Genomic DNA, 19328 nt, shown 5'->3' with positions numbered 1-19328 from the left:
GCTTCTTCTCATATTTGTTATATCCAAGTAATTTACAAATTAAATGTTACTACACTGATGACTCATAACACAAAGACCTAGAGCTTTACAAGTGAGTGAAAGCTCAGTAATCTAAAGTGGATAAAGAATTTTTTGTAAATACATATTTTTAAGAGAATATAAAGAGTTGAATATTACATTTAGAGAATGGGTAGCTAATTTTACAAGTTGAAAGTGTGTTTTTAAAATCAGGAGTAATAAGGAAGAGAATTTTTATAAGCATACTTCAGCTGCTTCCAGCACTTGTCTTTTCTGTAGCTATAACTAACTGCCAGGCAGAATCATAAACCCTTATAGGTACATAAGTAAAATTACAAAAATTAAAGGAGTCATTATCTGAACTGTTAAAATCCTCTCCTACTGCCTCATCTTCTTCCAACTTTTTAAATGACTCCAACCTCTCCTGACTTTTTTGTATAGTACTTAAACTCACTGCTTTAACTAGGATACCTAAACTGACCATCCTCCAAATCAAAATCTATCACTCCAGCCCAGATCTATTATCCAAGCTCTAGTTCCATACATAGCTAAATGCCTCCTTAATATTGAGTTTGAAGCTCAAAAGAACATCAAAGCACACTCTTAACTCCCTTCTCCCCCCCAAAAAAACACAGCTTCCATACTTTTCTGTTTAATTATTCCACAATTCGCCCAGTTACCCATAGTTAAATTTTTTAAGTCATATTTGACTCCTCTTGATTCCTTAATACTAAGTCAACTTAATTAACATTGTTTATGTGAAAGTAGCTGAAGATTGGGGCACCTAGTTGGCTCAGTGGATAAAGCACCTGTCCTGGATTCAGGAGAACCTGAGTTCAAATATGGCCTCAGACACTTGACAGATACTAACTAGCTGTGTGACCCTGGACACATCACTTAACCCTCATTGCCCCGCAAAGGAAAAAAAAATTAAAAACAACAAAGAAAGTAACTAAGGATTGAAAGTTGAAATAATACAATCCTTGCTCTCCTAAGGAACTCAAACAATAATACAGAAGATATCACATACAAGCAAATAATGGTAACACAAGGCAGCACGAGTGCAAGGGAGATGCAGAAAAAAGTGCTTGCAAAAATATAATGGGGTGTTGGGGGTGGGCAGCAGGAGCAGGATGAGGGGAGACAATAGAATGCAAGGTCCCTGAAGGTAGAGAATGTTTCCTTTTTTCATCTTTGTATCCCTAGCAATGACGACACACTAAGTGCTTGATAAATGCATACTTACATGGAGAAAGTTGCAGCTAAGCAGAGTTGTGACACAGGTGAAAGGGGCTCCATTCTAGTCATAGAGTCAGGGTCACCAAGGTGAATACAGGCACAGAGCCAAGATAGGGAAGGTATAAGGTTATATAGTTTTGTCAAACTATAGAAAACGTTAAGTAATTTGAAATAGGACTGGAAAGGCAAACTGGAGTCAGACTGTAGAAGTCTTTGAATGTATTTATACATTATTTAGTAGGCAACAGGGAATCACAGAAAGTTTCTAAGCAAAGGAATATAGACTGGAAATGCCTGGGGTTGAAAATAGATGGAGCTGGCTAGAGTTAGAGGACATCAATTCGAATCCTGTCTCTGTTGTTTACTACCATATGTAACCTTGGGCAAGTTACAATCTCCCTGACCCTAAGATAAGAGATGGTCTCTGAGGTTTCTTCTAACTCTAAATCTATGATCAGATGAAAAGGAGAAACCAGAGGCAGGAAGAACATGTAGAAAGAAGACTATTACAAAATCCCAGGGGGGAGAAAAAGCTAAAACCTGGCTACAGTGAGAAAGGAGAGAATAAATATAAAGGATAAAAAAAAAAAGGCAGAATCTGTAGTGCTTGGGAAATGACTAGGGTGTATCATGTAACTTCCACATTTAGAATCCCTAGCTCCATTTAAAGCAGACCTGGGTTCTTCAACTGATCCTGAATAAATCAGTGTTTGACCTCCATTCCCTCCTGTAAAATAAGGTTAGTGCAAATGCTCTCCAGAGCCTCTTCCACACTTCTAACACTTGTTAACTCAATACAGAAAACAAAGATTTTTAAAACCAAGCTTTATACTTTATCAGAAAAAGAAGATAAAAAAAGTTTGTAAAAATTTTCTCTCCATTTACAAGAGAGTGTGTGGGGTGCAGAAGCCATTAAAATCATTTGTACGGGGCAGCTAGGTGGTACAGGGGATAAAGCACCAGCCCTAGATTCAGGAGTACCTGAGTTCAAATCCGACTTCAGACACTTGACACTTACTAGCTGTGTGACTCTGGGCACATCACTTAACCCCCATTGCCCCGAAAACAAAACAAAACAAAACAAAAAACAAGTTACTTAAAAAAAAGTCATTTGTACACTTCGTTTTGTTAAATGAAGTAGGCAACAGTAATTAGGAGAGTTGTGCCCTCAAAGAGTAACCACAATCAACTATAACACTGGTTGCAAAGTAGGATTATACAGTTGAGTGAATGAGAGAGAGACAGAGAGAATATAGTTTAAACAGTGGAGATTCTGCCTAGAAATAGATTCTCATCTTATGGAATGAAATAATGTGAATATATTGCTGACTACTTTTATCAAGATCAGAAGGGTTATCAAACTTTAGCAATGTTTTAAGGATCACATTCTTCTCACATGAAATGGAATTTGTGATACTTGTGATATGGGACTTTCTCATTTTTTCTTTTATGCCGAGCACAGTACCTTGTAAATAGTGTTTAAGAAATGATTACTGAATGGTGGGAAACACTGGTTATCATTCAAATACCCCAGTTGTCAAAATAAAGTTATTAAAAAATCTATTCAACTTTAAATGTGCTCAAAAACATGAATTCAATGCAAATTCCTGAGATGAAAGATCCAAGAATCTGTTCCCTGAATCCTAAGTATTAAGACCCAAGAAACTTTTAATTGTCCCAATATAAGATATATAATAGTATGTCAGGACTTGTATCTCCCTTTCTAAATCTTTCACTTCAGTCCATCTCGTGTAAAGATAACTTGAAATAATTACACAAACCAGGTCCAAATGGTTAACCCAAACTATGGACTATTGGAAGTACCGTGGATTTCTTAATACTCGGGGCTGCACATGACCCAGTATCTCATGACTAGTATGACAAGTACTAACTCCAGTACGTATACACACACACACACACACACACACACACACACACACACACACACACTCAAAAATCAATATCAGGGCAGAACAGTACTTCATTCCTCTCTCTAGGAAGTCTCCACCATTTAAAAAGCAATTAGGACTTTTAACTATACTCAGCCACAAATGGGGGGGGGGGGAGAGGAGAAGTGCAGTCACTTTTACAGGGGAGACCCTAGATCATACTATTAGAAAGATTTAAAATATCCTGGAAGAGCCGGGAGCACTTTTCCCAATCCTTCTCCTCCTTCTCCCCGACCCCTAAGCTAAAGGATTTGTCAAGCATTTCTTCCTGAACTTAAAAGGTCGGGCCCCAGTCTGACGTGTCCCAGGTTATTATGAATGTTTCTCTTGTGTCTGTCACGTGTACGTCGAAAAGCTCAGTCCTGGGGGAGGGGAAGAGGGGGACAGAAAAGGCATTGAAAGCCCTCCCCCCACTCTCCAGAATTCGGTCCTACCCCGGTCTAACCAGGAAAAATCCCCCAGCCTCAGATTTCAGCCGGGAGTGGGAGTGGCGGAGGCTTCCACCTAAACGCCAGCCCCGCCCCCGGGTCCACACCTCCGCGCCTCGGAGGCCTCTTCCCCCTTCTCTAAGCACGACACCCTCCGACGTTTTGGGGGAGCAGCACCAGTCCCCCAGTCTCGGCTGGCGACGTTCCCGTAAACCGGCTCAGCCGCGGCGGCCGCCGCCGCGCCCCCCCACGCCGGGTTCTCCCAAGTCCTGGCTATGACACAATTCCTGTAACCCCCCTCTTCCTCCTCCTCCTCCCTCCGGCCCCCGGGCCGCGGGTGAGCCCCGCTATCCGAGCCGGTCAACCTCCCCAGCAGCAGCCGCATTACCCAGCCCCGACCCTCCGCACATTCCGCAGGCTCCGGGCAGGGTCGGACCGGCCCCCACCCCGGCCCGGCCCACGCCCCCGGCCCGCCAGGTAACGACCCCCCACAGCCCCCGCCCCGGCCCGCTCCGGCCGGCGTCCTCACCTTGCTCAGGACCCCGCAGAGCTCAACAGGCGGCCCGGACTCGGTCTCCGGATCCTCCTCCGAGCCCGACGAGTTCCAGCTCTGGTTATCCGACATGGAGGCGCGACAGCCGAGCAAGAGAGCGGCCCCCGCTGCCTGCGCTGCGCCCGCACAGGCGCCCAGCCCCCGAGAGGGAGGGTCCGAGGTCGGGACGCCGGTCCGCCCCGGCGCCGGGGGCAGGAGGAGATGGGACGGAGCCCGAGCGCCCGGGCGCCGCCGCACCACCGGGCACCGAGCAGACCGGGGAAGGAGGACGAGCGGCGAAGGGAGCTTGCCCTTCCAGCTGTCGGCTGCCGCCGCCGTCACTCCTGAGCTCTGCCGGGCGCCGCCACCCCAGCCGCTCCCCCTTCAGTGCCGATGTCGGAGGGGAGGGGAGTGGAAGGGAAAAGGTGAGGGGAGGGAGGAGAAAACGCAGCTGCGGGGACTAGGGTTCACTCACACCTCTGCTGCCGCCATCTTCCTGGCTCTAGCCACTATTTACCCTCCCCCTCGTCTTTACCCCTCCCCTTCGTCCCTCCCATTCTCTCCGCCCCCTCCTCGGCCCACCCCTCAGCGTGTGACGCAACACGCACGGCTCTAGTCGGGGGAAGTGTGAGGAGGCGGAGCTGCGGCTATTGCCGAGGCGGAGAGGCAAATTCTAAGCGCAGTTCACCTCCCAGCTTCGAATAACTGGGAAGATGGGTCTAAGAGAGAAGGGCTGGCCGCATTGCATGTTGGGAGGTGTAGTATTCCTCAGAGCGCGCGGCCCGCCGGGAGGTGTAGTTGCGGTTCTGAAGCCCTTTGGTGAGTGGGTCAGGTGGGGGGGGGAGCATGTCTCTTTGTACTGGGGGCAGGGAGTGGGCATCCTTTCGAGGCCCCTGGATTCCCTTCCCATACATACCCTCTTCTTAACCCCTGGCCCAGAGCGTTTTTGACGAGCTGCCTGGCTGCCGGCTGGACCGGACCGGACAAGACCGGATTTGAGTTCTTTCCTGTGGACTCTGGAGAGGCCGAGAAACCCTAAGCCGTCCTTAGGGGGGCCCAAGGTGGTTACGTTGCTCCGCGCCCCAACTCCCTGGTGGCAGCGAGATGCCCAGCGTAGGCCGGGGGCTGCCTTACCCAGTGTGTTCGGGTGTCTCTGCGCGTGCGCGCCCCTGGGAGCCCTAACTTGTGCCGCGGAGGATTCCCGGGCATGTAAGGATGTTGTAGGAACTAGATGACAGGCACAGGAGAGCAGGGTACAAATGGTGCTTCTTATCCCTGCAAAACCCACCGCTGAGTATCTCTCAAAGGGTCATTCGCTTTTCTCCTTTTTATCCCCTTAGCACAATTCTTTGCATCTTCTGGGCAGTTAATAAATTTAAATTGAAATCAGACATTGAAATCTGTAAAATGGGCTGGGTAAGGTTAAAAGTTGAACTAGGTATCTACAGTTTCAAAACCCGATGATCTTATGAGGTGAATTCCCTTCTACTTCTAGAGAGGGAAGAGAAGGAGTTGTCACCTTTCAATTTCTACTTACATGTAGCAACACTATAAAAGTACAAAGCTGGAATTAGGGCAGAGTGACTGGGCTAGGCTCCAGGGCCCCTTGCCTTGAGAGAGTACTCCTTCTGAATCTAGAATTGACTGCCTTTTGCAAAGGACCTTATTACCAAGAATGATTGGTTAAAATAGGAAACTACAACACAATGAACTCCCCACCTCATGTCCCATCCCTTCCTCATGTCTCTCCCCTACACACACATACAGAGTAGGCCTTTTGTCCTAGGGTTCTCATTCCCCCAATTTTTTATCTTAAAATATATTTTACCTTACAATGTATCTTATTCCCCAAAATTTGCCTTATAAATTTGATTTGAAGTTCATGTGGTACCGGTTGACCTAAACTATTTTTTGTGAAGCATCAGAATTACTTGTTTCGGCTCTGTCAAAATAGAAATGTCCTACCCTTCAACTCCAGAGGAAATGTGAAAATTTCTGAAAGTGTGTGTGTGTGTGTGTGTGTGTGTGTGTGTGTGTTGTTTAAACACCATAATTAGCTGTATGACCATTGGCAAGATGTTATTGAAATTTTATGGGTGATTTTTGTGCCTCTCATACCCCAGGGTTTGTTTTGATTTCTTGACTTATGACTTGAGTTATGTTTTCCTTCTGGTTAATACATGGGAGATACCTATTTTGCAGAAAAATTTTCAAGTAGTATGGGATGAAGTTCAAATTACTATCATTATTAAAGTGAAAACTTAAAAAAATAAACTTAGAGCATTAAAAGTCACAGTTGTCATTCAGAAAATAAGGTGTGGGGGGCAGCTAGGTGGCCTGGTGAATCTGGCCCTGGAGTCATGAGGACCTGAGTTCAAATCCGGCCTCAGACACTTGCCACTTACTAGCTGTGTGACCCTGGACAAGTCAGTTAACCCTCATTGCCCCGTCCCCCGCAAAAAAGAGGCTACAATCAGAAAATAAGGTGGAAGAACGCTTTCATCTTCAATGAATCACAAATCCAGAATGTTTTTCCAATTTAAGAGATATTGTAATCAAATTTTGTTTTAACTTGGTATTTGCTGATGCTGTTACCAAGTTGGATTTTTAAAAAACATCATATTTTAAATTATGATTTCTTTTAAAATAAACAATGACTTATTGAGAATTTCATTTCATGGGGGCAGCTAGGTGGCGCAGTGGATAAAGCACCAGCCCTGGATTCAGGAGGACCTGAGTTCAAATCCGGCCTCAGACACTTGACACTAGCTGTGTGACCCTGGGCAAGTCACTTAATTCCCATTGCCCCGAAAAAAGAAAAACAAAACAAAACAAAAAGTTGAGAATTTCATTTCATAATAGAGTTAATATTTATGGAAGGCTCATATATTTGTTTAAAATCTGCTTATATTACATTACCTTCTATGCATTTTAAGTTCATTATACCTTTGTAACTACTAACAATTAGAGCTCCTGTAGTGCCTGCTCAATCAGTGTATTAAAGTGATACTTTATCAATGTGATAATGGAGTGTATTAATGTAATACTCATGTATTCATAGGAAAATTTTTAAAAGGTTTTTGCCACTTTGTTCTTCTATACAACAAAACTGTTTTCAGGTTTTCCACATACAAGACCTCTTTACAGCAATTTGAATACATTACAATGAATATTATTTTATTACTCTTTCTATCACCTTGAAGAAATTGCAATAGAATTATCTTTAATATGAATGTTATTTTTGTTCTTAAGAAAAGTATTATATAGACTTCCTATCTTATATACTAAGGGAGAACCTACAGGCATTTTCCTATTTACTAACACCAATTCAACAGTATTTCTCACATTACAGTCATCCCAGTTAAACACTAATACCCCTTCCTTTCTCATCATCACCTCCTTTCCACTAATTGCTGCAGACCCTGTTTGAAATGTCCACTGCCTCTCATCAGCCTCTCATTGCCCCTTCCTGGCCCTGATTTTTACTTCCTTGGGATTAGGTCACTCGCCACCAAAACATCACATCCAACATTTGGCAGAAAGAGGATGAAAGGAACAAATACTTCGAGTAGTGGGGTCTTTTCCCCACTCTTCTGTCTCTCATTGAAACAGTTCTGGCTTCTCACTAAGAAGAAGTAAAACCATGATTTAAAAAAAAATACATTTTCTTGATGCTTTTTGTTTTTATATCATTGTCATTTTCTACTATGATTATCCCCAGGCTTCACATTCCCTTGTGACAAAGAAAAACTATTTTACAGAGACTGAATCTAACAATGTATAAGATTCTAGTCTAATATCAGGCTTCTCTACCTCTACCATGAGTGAGAATTTATGTTTCATTATTTTTTCTCCAGAACTTTGATCCTGGTTTTTCATTTAATTAGAATTTGACTTCTTATTGGTGATATTTTCATTTTTATTACTGTTGTCATTGTGTACATTGTTCTCTTAATTATACATGTTTTACTCTGGGTCATTTGATATAAATGTAACCACGTTTCTCTGAATTCCATTTCTTCATAATTTTTAATGTTCTATTATTATGTTCATGTACTATAGCTTCTGTAGTCATTGCTCAATTGAAGGACAATTAAAGTTTCCAGTTTTTTGCTACCAGTACTTACAGAAGAGTGTTAGCCTACACATTTTTTGCATATATTGAACCCTTGTTTCTATATTTTACTTTCTTTGGGTATATGGCTAGTAGTGGGATTTTAAGGTCAGAGATATAGAGAATGGTTGGACCATACCACAGCTCCACCAGTAGTTAATTATCATTGGACCTCTCTTCTTACAGCCCTTTCAGCATGGACTAACTAGTCCCATATTTTGTCATGGCAAAGTCATGTGAAGGAACACATGGAGAACAGATATAGGTAACTATATATGAATGGGAAGCAATATAGACATTTGCATATAGGTGTGTGCATGTATTTAAAGAGATAGAATGTTCAATTGTGTGAAATGTGCTAGTGGATAGCCATCTTTTTAATACTTGTTGATTGCAGAAATCACATCTGTGCACCTTTGTGCAAACTGTTAAAGTAGCTTCTTCTGTAAATATGTGTGTAGATATTTGTATCCACAAAAGTTAGCAATTGTGTGTATGTAGGCATATTTGAGGGGGTTCTACAGCCGTAGCAGGAAACAGTATCTCAGTTCTGGTCATGGGAGCCACTGTGTTTTGGAGATGAAAGAGGTCACTGTTGTAGCTGTTATGTGCATAGAGGTAGAAAGTTAGTTCCTGACTTTGAGGAGTGGAACTGGAAACATACTTTCTCATAGAAACATAGTTACAAATGGCAATTAGGTTCTATAACCTCATTAGTACTATATCAATAATAGATACATTATTGGTTAAATAAACACTTTTTTTGGCCGCCTGAGAAGTTACTGTGTATTTCATTGATTCTCTTGGAAAATATGAGGCCCAAACAATATATGGACCTCTTTGTATTGATTTCCTTATTAATCATGGAGAATTTTAGAGATACAAGGAATCTTAGAGGTCATGTAGTCCAATTTTCTCATTTTATAGATGAAGAAACTGAGGTCCAATGGGGTGAGAAGGGGTCTTGACACCAAAGTTACATAAATAGTGTCAGAGAGTGGCTCAAATTTAGATCTTCTGAATCAAAAGTCTAGTAGTTGTTCTACTGACCAATATGTAGTATATTCCCTTACTATTAAGTAGAATATAACGAGAAAGACTTAACAGAGTTTATGTAGAAGAATTTTATAAAGTATGTTAAAATGTAAGTTTTTAAAAAATTTAAATATATTTAAATTAGATCATTGGCCAAAATATATAGTTTTAGACTAGATAACAATTGTCTCTTTTAAACAAAAAAAAAATCTGTTTTCTCCAATATAGCTTTTAAATAAGAAAAAAACACCATGTTGATTCTTATTAATAACATAACAATGAATAATTATACTGTTTTTATTAATAATTAAATATGACACAAGTATGATTTATATATTATATAAAATATCTTCGTTATATAGTTATATAGAAATTTATATTTAGAATTTATTAAAGTGGTTTTTTTAGAAATGTAATTTTCTTATTTAACATTCAAAGTCTAACATTTCTTATTTTTAAGATTATAAAAAGAAATTTAAAGAAATTCAAAAATTCCATGTAACTAAAACAATGTTAGTGAAGAATTTGGCTGTAGATACTATATCTTCATGACCATTGTTGGTATCATCCCAAGAAATTTACTGAGTTATTACTGTGATTGGCACCTTACCATACTTTCTAAAAATTTCAATGACTGCCACAAAAGACAAAATAAATAATAATGTGAAAAGAAATCAACTTGGCAAAAATATAAATTTAGAATCCATGGAAAGAGAAATATGCATATAGATTATAGGAGAAACTTTACTTTCTTTAACTCACATTCCATATTTCCCCGGGCCAGGACTACCATAACTGCAAAGCCTGGTCTTCAACAAATGGGAGACACCAGAATAAGAGTCCTGACAAAGTTTTGTACACGCTAGGTAAAGTTTGAAAATTGTATCACACGTATATTCTTTTCAATTCAACTAACATTTATCTACTATATTTGTGTCTGAAATCCTTAAAGGCTATGCCAATAGAGTATATACCCTGAAGGTTTTACCAAGCCATAAAGGCTTTGAGTATGAAGACCAGCCTAGCTAAGTTCAGGGAGGCTTAGCACCTGGGAAGTAAGGAGTCAAAGATGACTGTGAGGCTGTGAACATGAGTGACCAAAGTGTTGGTACTGCCCTTAATAAAAACTAGTATAATTACAGATCCTCAAAATATAAAAGTAATGTGAAGCTTTGAGCTTTCATAAGAAAATTAATTTGTAAAATAAATGCCTTTTGGCTCACAGGGAACAGGTTTTTCTATCATTAAAAATATATGCATTTTAAAAAGAAATATTTAAATGTATTTCTCATTGTACCTTAGATGGGACTAATTTCCCTCCTTATAGTCAGAATTAACTCCATGGTCAGCTCATACTTCCTAGTCATATTCCAAATAAGAATTGAATTTTTGCCCATCCCTTTTAGTTTTTTAAAATAGATTTTACTAATATTTTTGTTTTACATTGCCTAGACTTTTCTTTGTATTCTTCCCTTTCCCATCCTAGAATCATCCTTCCTAGCAAAGACTTTTTTCTCCTAATCTTAACAAATCTTGAAGAATAGATTTTTTTTTTCCTGTGAAAACTCTATTCTTGAATTAGTGCGTGTATTTGACAATGACACTGGAAAGGAAGAAACAAAAATAAGAAATAATGCTTTAAAAAACCCACTAGGAGGTTTCATTAAGTGCCAAGAAATTAAAAGTTATAGCATTGTGAATTTGACTAATAAGAATGCTGCTACAGGAGGCAACTAGGTGGCATAGTGGATAAAGGACTGGTCCTGGAATCAGGAGGACCTGAGTTCAAATCCGGCCTCAGACACTTGATCATTGCTAGCTGTGTGACCCTGGGCAAATCACTTAACTCTCATTGCCCCACCCCCACCCCCCAAAAAAGAATGCTGCTACAATTAATAGGAAGAATTTTTAAAAATAGATTTGGTAGGAAAAAATGATGTATGATTTTACACAATTTATGTCTTCTGTTTAAAGAATGAATAAATAACTATTGCCATATAGACTCTTTGACTGGAAGGGGTCTCCCATCCATATAGCACGATCATTCAGGACTCCTTAGAACCTGTAACAAAAGAAATAACCCTGTTCATGGACCCTTTATTAATAAATAACTCAGGGTAAAAAACCAGGGAAATGTATCTCACCAAAGGCATTCATCACTGTGATGAAGAAAATTAAACACAGAGTCCAGGTTCAGGATGGCAAAATCCTCCATATGTTTAAATTTTGTGGATGACAATGTGTTAATTGGCATTGCAGAACATCCTGGAAGAGATGTGCAACGAATTTTGGCCTGTCCATCCATACATGAAAAAACAAGTGGATAAGGAATATCTCTTGCTCAGATTCAATATCCTTTTGGATGGACACCCCATACAGTCTATCCAACATTATGTCTGTCTGGGTGGGACCAGTAGTACAGTGACAATGAGATAGGCCCAGAGTTGGAAAGAAGAACACTAGTTAGATTGATTTTGGCAATCATTAATTGATTTGGCATTCATTTTTTGTGGCAGCTTCCCATGTCTAGTGCCTTTGAATTCCCTTCTTGAAAAAAGTATTCTTTGTATATAGGCATGAAGCTTCTAAGTAATGTACAGGTTTTTAGATATTTTCATTTCTTGATCCTGAATTGTAGTTTCCCATATACATTCTTTTGCCATTCTCTCTTGTGCCTACCTTTACATTATAATATCTTATTTTGAAGGTATATTTTGGGAGAATCCTTATCACGTTTTTGGTACAACTTTATCCACTGCAGCACACATCAATGTATAAATTTCAACTATCTTTCATAGTAATCTCTTTGCATTTACTCATGCTAGGAAAGGTAACCAAGTGTCCTGTGAAATGATATTTTTATTGCCCTTAGACACACAATGAAACTATCAACTTCTTTATTCATCCTTCCAAAGAGAACTTGTGAACTGTCCTTCCATTAACTACCAATTTTTTATGTTCATTTAGAATAAGAATACAGATATTGGTACGTGTCTCCAGCACTGTATCAATTCATTGGTCATTGGACAAAGATCTTGCATTTTAGGTACTAGTAGTTAAATTCATGTTTGTAAACAATCTAGTCATTGTAATTTTTAAAAAATCACCCTGTACCACCTTTTTTGCTACTTTACCAGTATCACTTTGGAAGAAGGAGATTCTCATGACTGGGTAGGTGCAGGAGGCTGGTTCATTTTGTACTTTTTTTTGCTCTGTCAGGGCCAAAGAATTCATTTCTTCATAACCAACTTGCTAGTTATAAGTCAGTCTTGTCATTGGCTGAGCTGGTTCTTAAACAGCAAATTCAGTGAGTTACAGATTACTTCCTCAAAGCAGTTCCAGCCTGGTAAAACCTGAGCACAGCATGGTGTACTTGAAAAAAAGCAGTGGGCTAAGTACCTTTACCTCTATGGATCAGTTTCCTCATCTCTACAATAAGGAGATTACACTAGATGGCTCCTAAGATCCCTTCTGTCTCTAAATCTATGATTCTGTGATCCATTGTCTAACCAACCCCAATCACATTACTGACAGTCTTTCCCCTCAGACCTCACTCTAATTGTTCTACGGTTTTCTAATCAATTTTTCCTGTAATTTATCTGCATTTTGGTCTTATTCTACTAGACTGTAACCTTCAGGATGGCAGGGATTGTGTCTTACCTAAACTTTGTATCTCCTATCACAATATTCTGCACACAGTAGGCAAATAATGAATTAGTCAATCAATACCAGTCAACAGTAGATATTTTAAGGCAAAAGTCCTTAACCTTCTTTGTGTGGTGGACCTCTTTGACAGTCTGATCAATTCTACAAATCCCTTCTCAAGATATTTTTTAATGCATAAAATAAAAAGATAGGATTACAGAGGAAATCAATTATCTTGAAATGGTCATTGAATTTTTTTTTAAACCACAAACTCATAGACTGAGGTTTACAGGATCTCTGCAGATTTATTTGTGTTTTAACAGAGAAGTGAAAATCTCATACTAGAACAAAACAAATTTGTTTTATTCTGTCCTTTTTCAGTTGTGTCTGACTCTTTATGATCCTATTGAGGGTTTTCTTGGCGAAGATACTGATGTGCTTCGCCATTTCCTTCTCTAGTTCATTTTACAGATGATGAAACTGAGGCAAACAGGATTAAGTGACTTGGCCTGGGTCACATATAAGTCTCTAAGGTTAGATTTTAACTTAGGAACAAATTTACTTTGGGTCACTGCTTATCATGTCTGCATAAGGAACATTCTTCTGGTTATAAAACAATGCCCCTTAAATTCCACCAACAGTTTTCCTGTCCCTGCAAAAGAAAATGCTAAAGCCAGGAGCAAGGGTAAATTATCAAATCTTTGAGACACAATCTGGGGACAGCTGCAAAGGAGATTCCCCTTCTCTCTATCATCTTGTGTCATGTTGTATTTCTTGGTGTGCATAAGAGAACAAAACTGTGTTTCAAGCAAAAATTTTGTTCTGGTTTACACAGAAAAATTTAGAATGCATTTCATGGTCTTTATTTACACTAACATATTTAGTTTTGTACTCAACATTGAAAAAGACATCTTAGACAAATTCTGTGGTATTTGACATTCTCATTGGAACAGTATGAAATCCCTTTAAACTGAAGAACACAAAGTACATCAACATTGGGTGAATAGTGATGTCATTCTCCACTCTGTCTTTGCACGTACACATTTCCTTTCAGATTGTTCATTTACTTTTGAGTTTTCTACATTTAACTATTTTTTCCTTTGTAATGTTGAGAAATCCTTTGACAGATTTATTGTTGAAAACTATAGATTAGGTTTTTTGTTTTATTTCTTGGGTAGGAAGTAATTTATCATAGATAGAATTTTTTCTACTTTAGGATCCCCTTTTACTTAAATATTGAGAAAATGGAATTTATTGTGTAAATACTATATAAAATTTGTGCTATTCAGTGAATATACAGTTCATGAAAATATAGTTCATATTTATTGAACATTTAGATTATCACCACTTTCTGAAATTATTTGGAGAACATGTATAAAATCAAAGCAAAGGTTTTCTCCCCCATTTTGGTTTTAAAAAACATTACTAAGGGAGAAATCATAAATAAAACATATAAAGTTTTATATTTACACTTGGTTTGGGACAAAATGAACACATTTTTGAACTCCTGTTCAGAGATGATAAAAACAAAGTAAAACTTAGATTATTTCTGTTTTTGTTTGTTTGTTTTGGTGAGGCAATTGGGGTTAAGTGACTTGCCACAGCTAGTAAGTGTCAAATGTCTGAGGCTGGATTTGAACTCAGGTCCTCCCGACTCTAGGGCTGGTGCTCTATCCACTGCACCACCTAGCTGCCCCTAGCTTATTTCTGTTTTACAGGTTCTTTTTCTATCCACATTCTCAAATGTGTTTTTATCATCTCTGAATAGTAGGTATTTCTCTTGAATTACATATATAGAATATATGTTGCATAATAACCCCCCCCATTAATTTTGGCAATTGTGCCCAAAGGAAATTCATCTTTAAAAATAATTGTCAAAATGTATTGTATCTGGGGGCAGGTAGGTGATGCAGTGGGTAAAGCACCGGCCCTGGATTCAGGAGGACCTGAGTTCAAATCCAGCCTCAGACACTTGATACTTGCTAGCTGTGTGACCCTGGGCAAGTCACTTAACCCTCATTGCCTTGCAAAGAAAAAACAAAAACAAAATGTAATGTATCTTTGTATATCCTTGTTTTAAGTATAACTAGAAAAGCATGTTATGAAGTTCATATCTCATCAACCATAATGTAAGGGGCTAAAATTCTAGCTAGTCTGTCTAAAACATCTAATGAGTGGTCACCAATAAATTATAAGCTTTAGCAAGAGTTAGACTTTTAAGCATTTATTAAGGAGAATAAGAATTTGGTGAAGAGAGAGAGAAAGGCCTTTATCCACTGTGCCTCCTAGCTGAGGCACTTTTATTCTTAAAGATAAAAGCACTAACATACCATTTACTCTCTCTCTCTTTTTGGGGATGGGGTGGGGCAGTGAGGGTCACACAGCTAGTGTCAAGTGTCTAAGGGCAGATTTGAACTCAGGTCCTCCTGAATCCAGGTCCTTCTGAATCCAGGGCGGGTGCTTTATCCACTGCGCCACCTAACTCCCCCCAATACCATTTACTTACACTCATGATTGCTGTAGTCTGAGCTTAGCACTTAGTTTTAAATAGCATTTTTTAAGTAGGATTTTTTTTTTTGCACCTAAAAATACTTACCTTAAACCAAGTTATTTAACTGAATTTTTCACTTTTCATTTACATATTGTTGAATCATATAGTCCCAATCTAAGTGATTAATTAGCCAACAATTTATTAAGTACCTTTTCTGGGTAGTTAATCAGTACCATTCTTAAGTGGTTATTAGTCCCAGTCTAAGTGGTTAATCAATGAACATTTATTAAGCATCTACTCTATGCCAGGCACAGGGAGACAACATGTACATAAATATATAGAAAATAGTATTAATTTGGGGGGAAAAGGTACAAGCAGATGTAGTGATTAGTTGAAAGGCTTCATGTAAAAGGCAGTGCTTCAGTTGATATTTGAAGGAAACTAGCGATTCTGAGAGGCAGGCTTGAGGGTACAGGCCTGTATAAGGTCATAGAGATATTTGGAATGACTTGTTGGAGGAACAACAAGAAGGCCAGTTTTACTGGACCACAGAGCTGATGAAGGGATGAAAAGTAGAATAAGCCTGGAAAGGTGGGTTGGACACAAATAATGTTGGACTTTTTATATGCCACACAGAGGAGTTTTATTCAGTGCTAAAGAAAATAGGGAGCCCCTGGAGTGTGAGTAGAGGAGGGGCTAGGTTAGTCCTGCACTTCAGGCATATCCATTTAGCATGAATATGAAGGATGGACTAGACTGATCATGAAACATGAGGCAGGGAGAAGAGTTAGGAGCCTGTTGCAATAATTCAGTTTAGAGATGATACCGGTCTGAACTAGAATGGCAACTCTTATTAGTGGAGAGAAAGGGACAGTTGTGAGAAATGATTCATAGGTAAAATTGACTGGATTCACCAGCTCGTTAGATATGCATTGCAAACAAAGGAGTGAACCTGGGTGACCCAAGCTACATTCCTGCATCTGAGAGACCCAAAAGATTTTTGGGTACTCTGGAATATTTGAAAATAGTTTTTCCATTATTAAGACCTAAATGTGATGCTGGTTTTTACAAACCATTTAAATGCAGTAGCACCTATGATTTCTTTTATTTCTACCCTTTGAATTTTGTATCCAAGCGACCTAACAACTTGACTAACAATAAAATTGGAGATTTCTACACTGACAACAAAATTCTTCCCTTTTGTTAAGTCTTTTAAAAATACTGTTTTTATTAAAATTGTATGGTATTCTCAACAAAAACAGTCTAATAAAAAGAATAAAATGATGCAGAAAACCTGAAACTTACAACATTTGTTTCATTTTGTTCTTTATTTGTAGGCCAAAATGTACTTGGATTCTCTAAAATATTTGATTTCACTTGAGGTATTTGGTAGAGAATTTCTGATGCAAATATACTGTTTGATTCAGCAAAAGTGATTATTGAAGAAATTACCTTTAGAATCTTCAGGGAGTTCTACAAAAGACACCCTTATTGTGTGAGTATTCCTCATCCTTAAAGTACTTTACTAACTTTAACCATTACTATTTCTTAGATTCTTAGTAGGTTGGGTTTTTTTTTAGAATTTAATTTTTCCCTAATTACATGTAAAAACAATTTTTAATATCCATTTTTAAAACTTTGCGTTCCAAATTCTCTTCCTTCCTCCCTCCCAATCCCCTCCGCCCCTTTAAGAAGGCAAGCAATTCAAGATAAGTTATACATGTTTAGTCTTGCGAAACATTTCCATATTAATCAGGTTGTGAAAGAAAACAGACCCAAGGGGCAGCTTGGTGGCACAGTGGATAAAGCACCAGCCCTGGATTCAGGAGGACCTGAGTTCAAGTGCAACCTCAGCCACTTGACACTTACTAGCTGTGTGACCCTGGGCAAGTCACGTAACCCTCATTGCACCGTGGAAAAAACAAACAAACAAAAATACCAGAAAACAGACCCAAAAAACTCAAGAAAAATACACTAAAAAAAATTATGCTTCAATCTGTATTCAGACAACAGCAGTTTTTTCTCTAGAGATGGATTACATTTTTCATCATAAGTCTTTCAGAGTTGTCTTGGATTATTGTATTGCTGATAATAGCTAAGTCATTCACAACTGATCGTCTTACAATATTGCTGTTACTTTGTACACAGTACATTTTACTTTGTATCAGTTCATGTAAGTCTTCCCAGGTTTTTCTGAGAGCATCCTACTCATCATTTCTTTCTTTCTTCCTTTCTTTTTGGTGGGGCAATGGGGGTTAAATGACTTGCCCAGGGTCACACAGCTAGTAAGTGTCAAGTATCTGAGGCTGGATTTGAACTCAGGTCCTCCTGACTCCAGGGCTGGTGCTCTATCCACTGTGACACCTAGCTGCCCCTGCTCATCATTTCTTAAAGCACAATAGCATTCCAACATAATCACATCCCATAATTTGTTCAGCCATTCCTCAATCGATGGGTATCCCCTTAATTTCAAATCTTTGCATCAGAAAAGAGCTGCCATAAATATTTTTGTACATATAGGTCCTTTCACTTTTTGGTTTTTAATCTCTTTTTGGATACCAACCTACTAGTGGTATTACTAAGTCAAAGAGTATGCATGGTTTTATAGCCCTTTGGTCATAGTTCCAAATTGCTCCCCAAAGTGTTTGAATCAGTTTACAATTCCACCAACAGTGCATTAATATCTTATTTTCCTAATATCCCTATTACCTACAACATTTGTCATTTTCCTCTGCTGTCCTATTATCCAATCCACTAGGTATGAGGTAGTACCCAAAATTGTTTTGACTTGCACCTTTCTAGTCAATAGTGGACTTAGAACATTTTTTTTTCATATGGATATAGATAGCTTTGATTATTTCATCTGAAAACTGTGCATATCTTTTGATCATTTGTCAATTGGGGAATGGTTCTTCTTTTAATAAATTTGACTCAGTTCTCTATAAGTTTGAGAAATGAGGCCTTTATCAGACAAACTTGCTTCAAATTTTTTTCACAGATACTATTGCCAACTGTATTTCCCTCCATCCTATTCCCTCCTCATGCCATTTACTCTATTCTCTATCTCCTTTCACTCTGTAACTCCTCAAAAGAGTTTTGCTTCTGACCCCCCCCCCCAATCTGCCCTCCCTTGTATCACAATCCCCCATCCCCTTCCCCTTCTACTTTCCTGCATGGTAAGATAGATTTCTATACCCAATTAAGTGAGTATGTTATTCCTTCTTTGAGCCAATTCTGATGAGAGTAAGGTCCACTCACTCATTGGCACCTCCCCCATCTTCCCCTCCACTGTATAAGTTTTGTCTTGCTTCTTTCCTGTGAGATACTTTACCCCCACTCTACCTTTCCTTTTCTCCCAGTGCATTCCTCTCTCACCCCTTAATTTTATTTTTTAAAGGTATCATCCCTTCATATTCAACTCACACCTGTGCCCTCTGTCTAAATATACTCCATCTAATAATGCTGCCCTAATAATGAGAAAGATCTTGAGTTACAAGTATCATTTTCTCATGTAAGAATGTAAACAGTTTAACCTTTTAACATCCCTTATGATTCTTTTTCCCATTTACCTTTTTATGCTTCTCTTGAGTCTTGTATTTGAAAGTCATTTTTTCTATCAACTCTGGTCTTTTCATCAATCCTGAAGGATTATACTCAGTTTTGCTGGGTAGGTGATTTTTGGTTTTAAACCCAGTTCCTTTGCTCTCCAGAATATCATATTCCAAACCCTCTGATTCTTTAATGTAGAAGCTGCTAAGTCTTGTGTTATCCTGACTGTGGCTCCACAATACTTGAATTGTTTCTTTCTGCCTGCTTGCAATATTTTCTCCTTGACCTGAGAGCTCTGGAATTTGGCTATAATATTCCTGGGAATTTT

The 19328-nt window shown here is 38.8% G+C and overlaps 2 protein-coding genes across 2 annotated transcripts in view; one reads left to right on the top strand and one right to left on the bottom strand.

The window, feature by feature from the left end:
• The window catches only part of CERT1 (ceramide transporter 1), a 155765-nt gene extending 151063 nt beyond the window's left edge, over positions 1 to 4702 (bottom strand). The window contains exon 1 of the mRNA XM_043996787.1: positions 4164 to 4702. Within this exon, the coding sequence (XP_043852722.1) occupies positions 4164 to 4259 (96 nt within the window). The 5' untranslated portion in view covers positions 4260 to 4702. The remainder of the gene's footprint in view (positions 1 to 4163) is intronic.
• Positions 4703 to 4831: 129 nt separating this feature from the next.
• Positions 4832 to 19328, top strand: part of POLK (DNA polymerase kappa) — a 111589-nt gene continuing 97092 nt past the window's right edge. The window contains 2 exon segments of the mRNA XM_043988028.1: positions 4832 to 4985; positions 16789 to 16946. The gene's annotated coding sequence lies outside the window, so the exon portion shown is untranslated.

Source organism: Dromiciops gliroides, chromosome 1 (genome assembly GCF_019393635.1).
Source record: "Dromiciops gliroides isolate mDroGli1 chromosome 1, mDroGli1.pri, whole genome shotgun sequence".
Classification (NCBI taxonomy): Eukaryota; Metazoa; Chordata; class Mammalia; order Microbiotheria; family Microbiotheriidae; genus Dromiciops; species Dromiciops gliroides.
The sequence above is the reverse complement of the archived record's forward strand: the minus strand, read 5'-3'. Positions and strand labels throughout refer to the sequence as shown.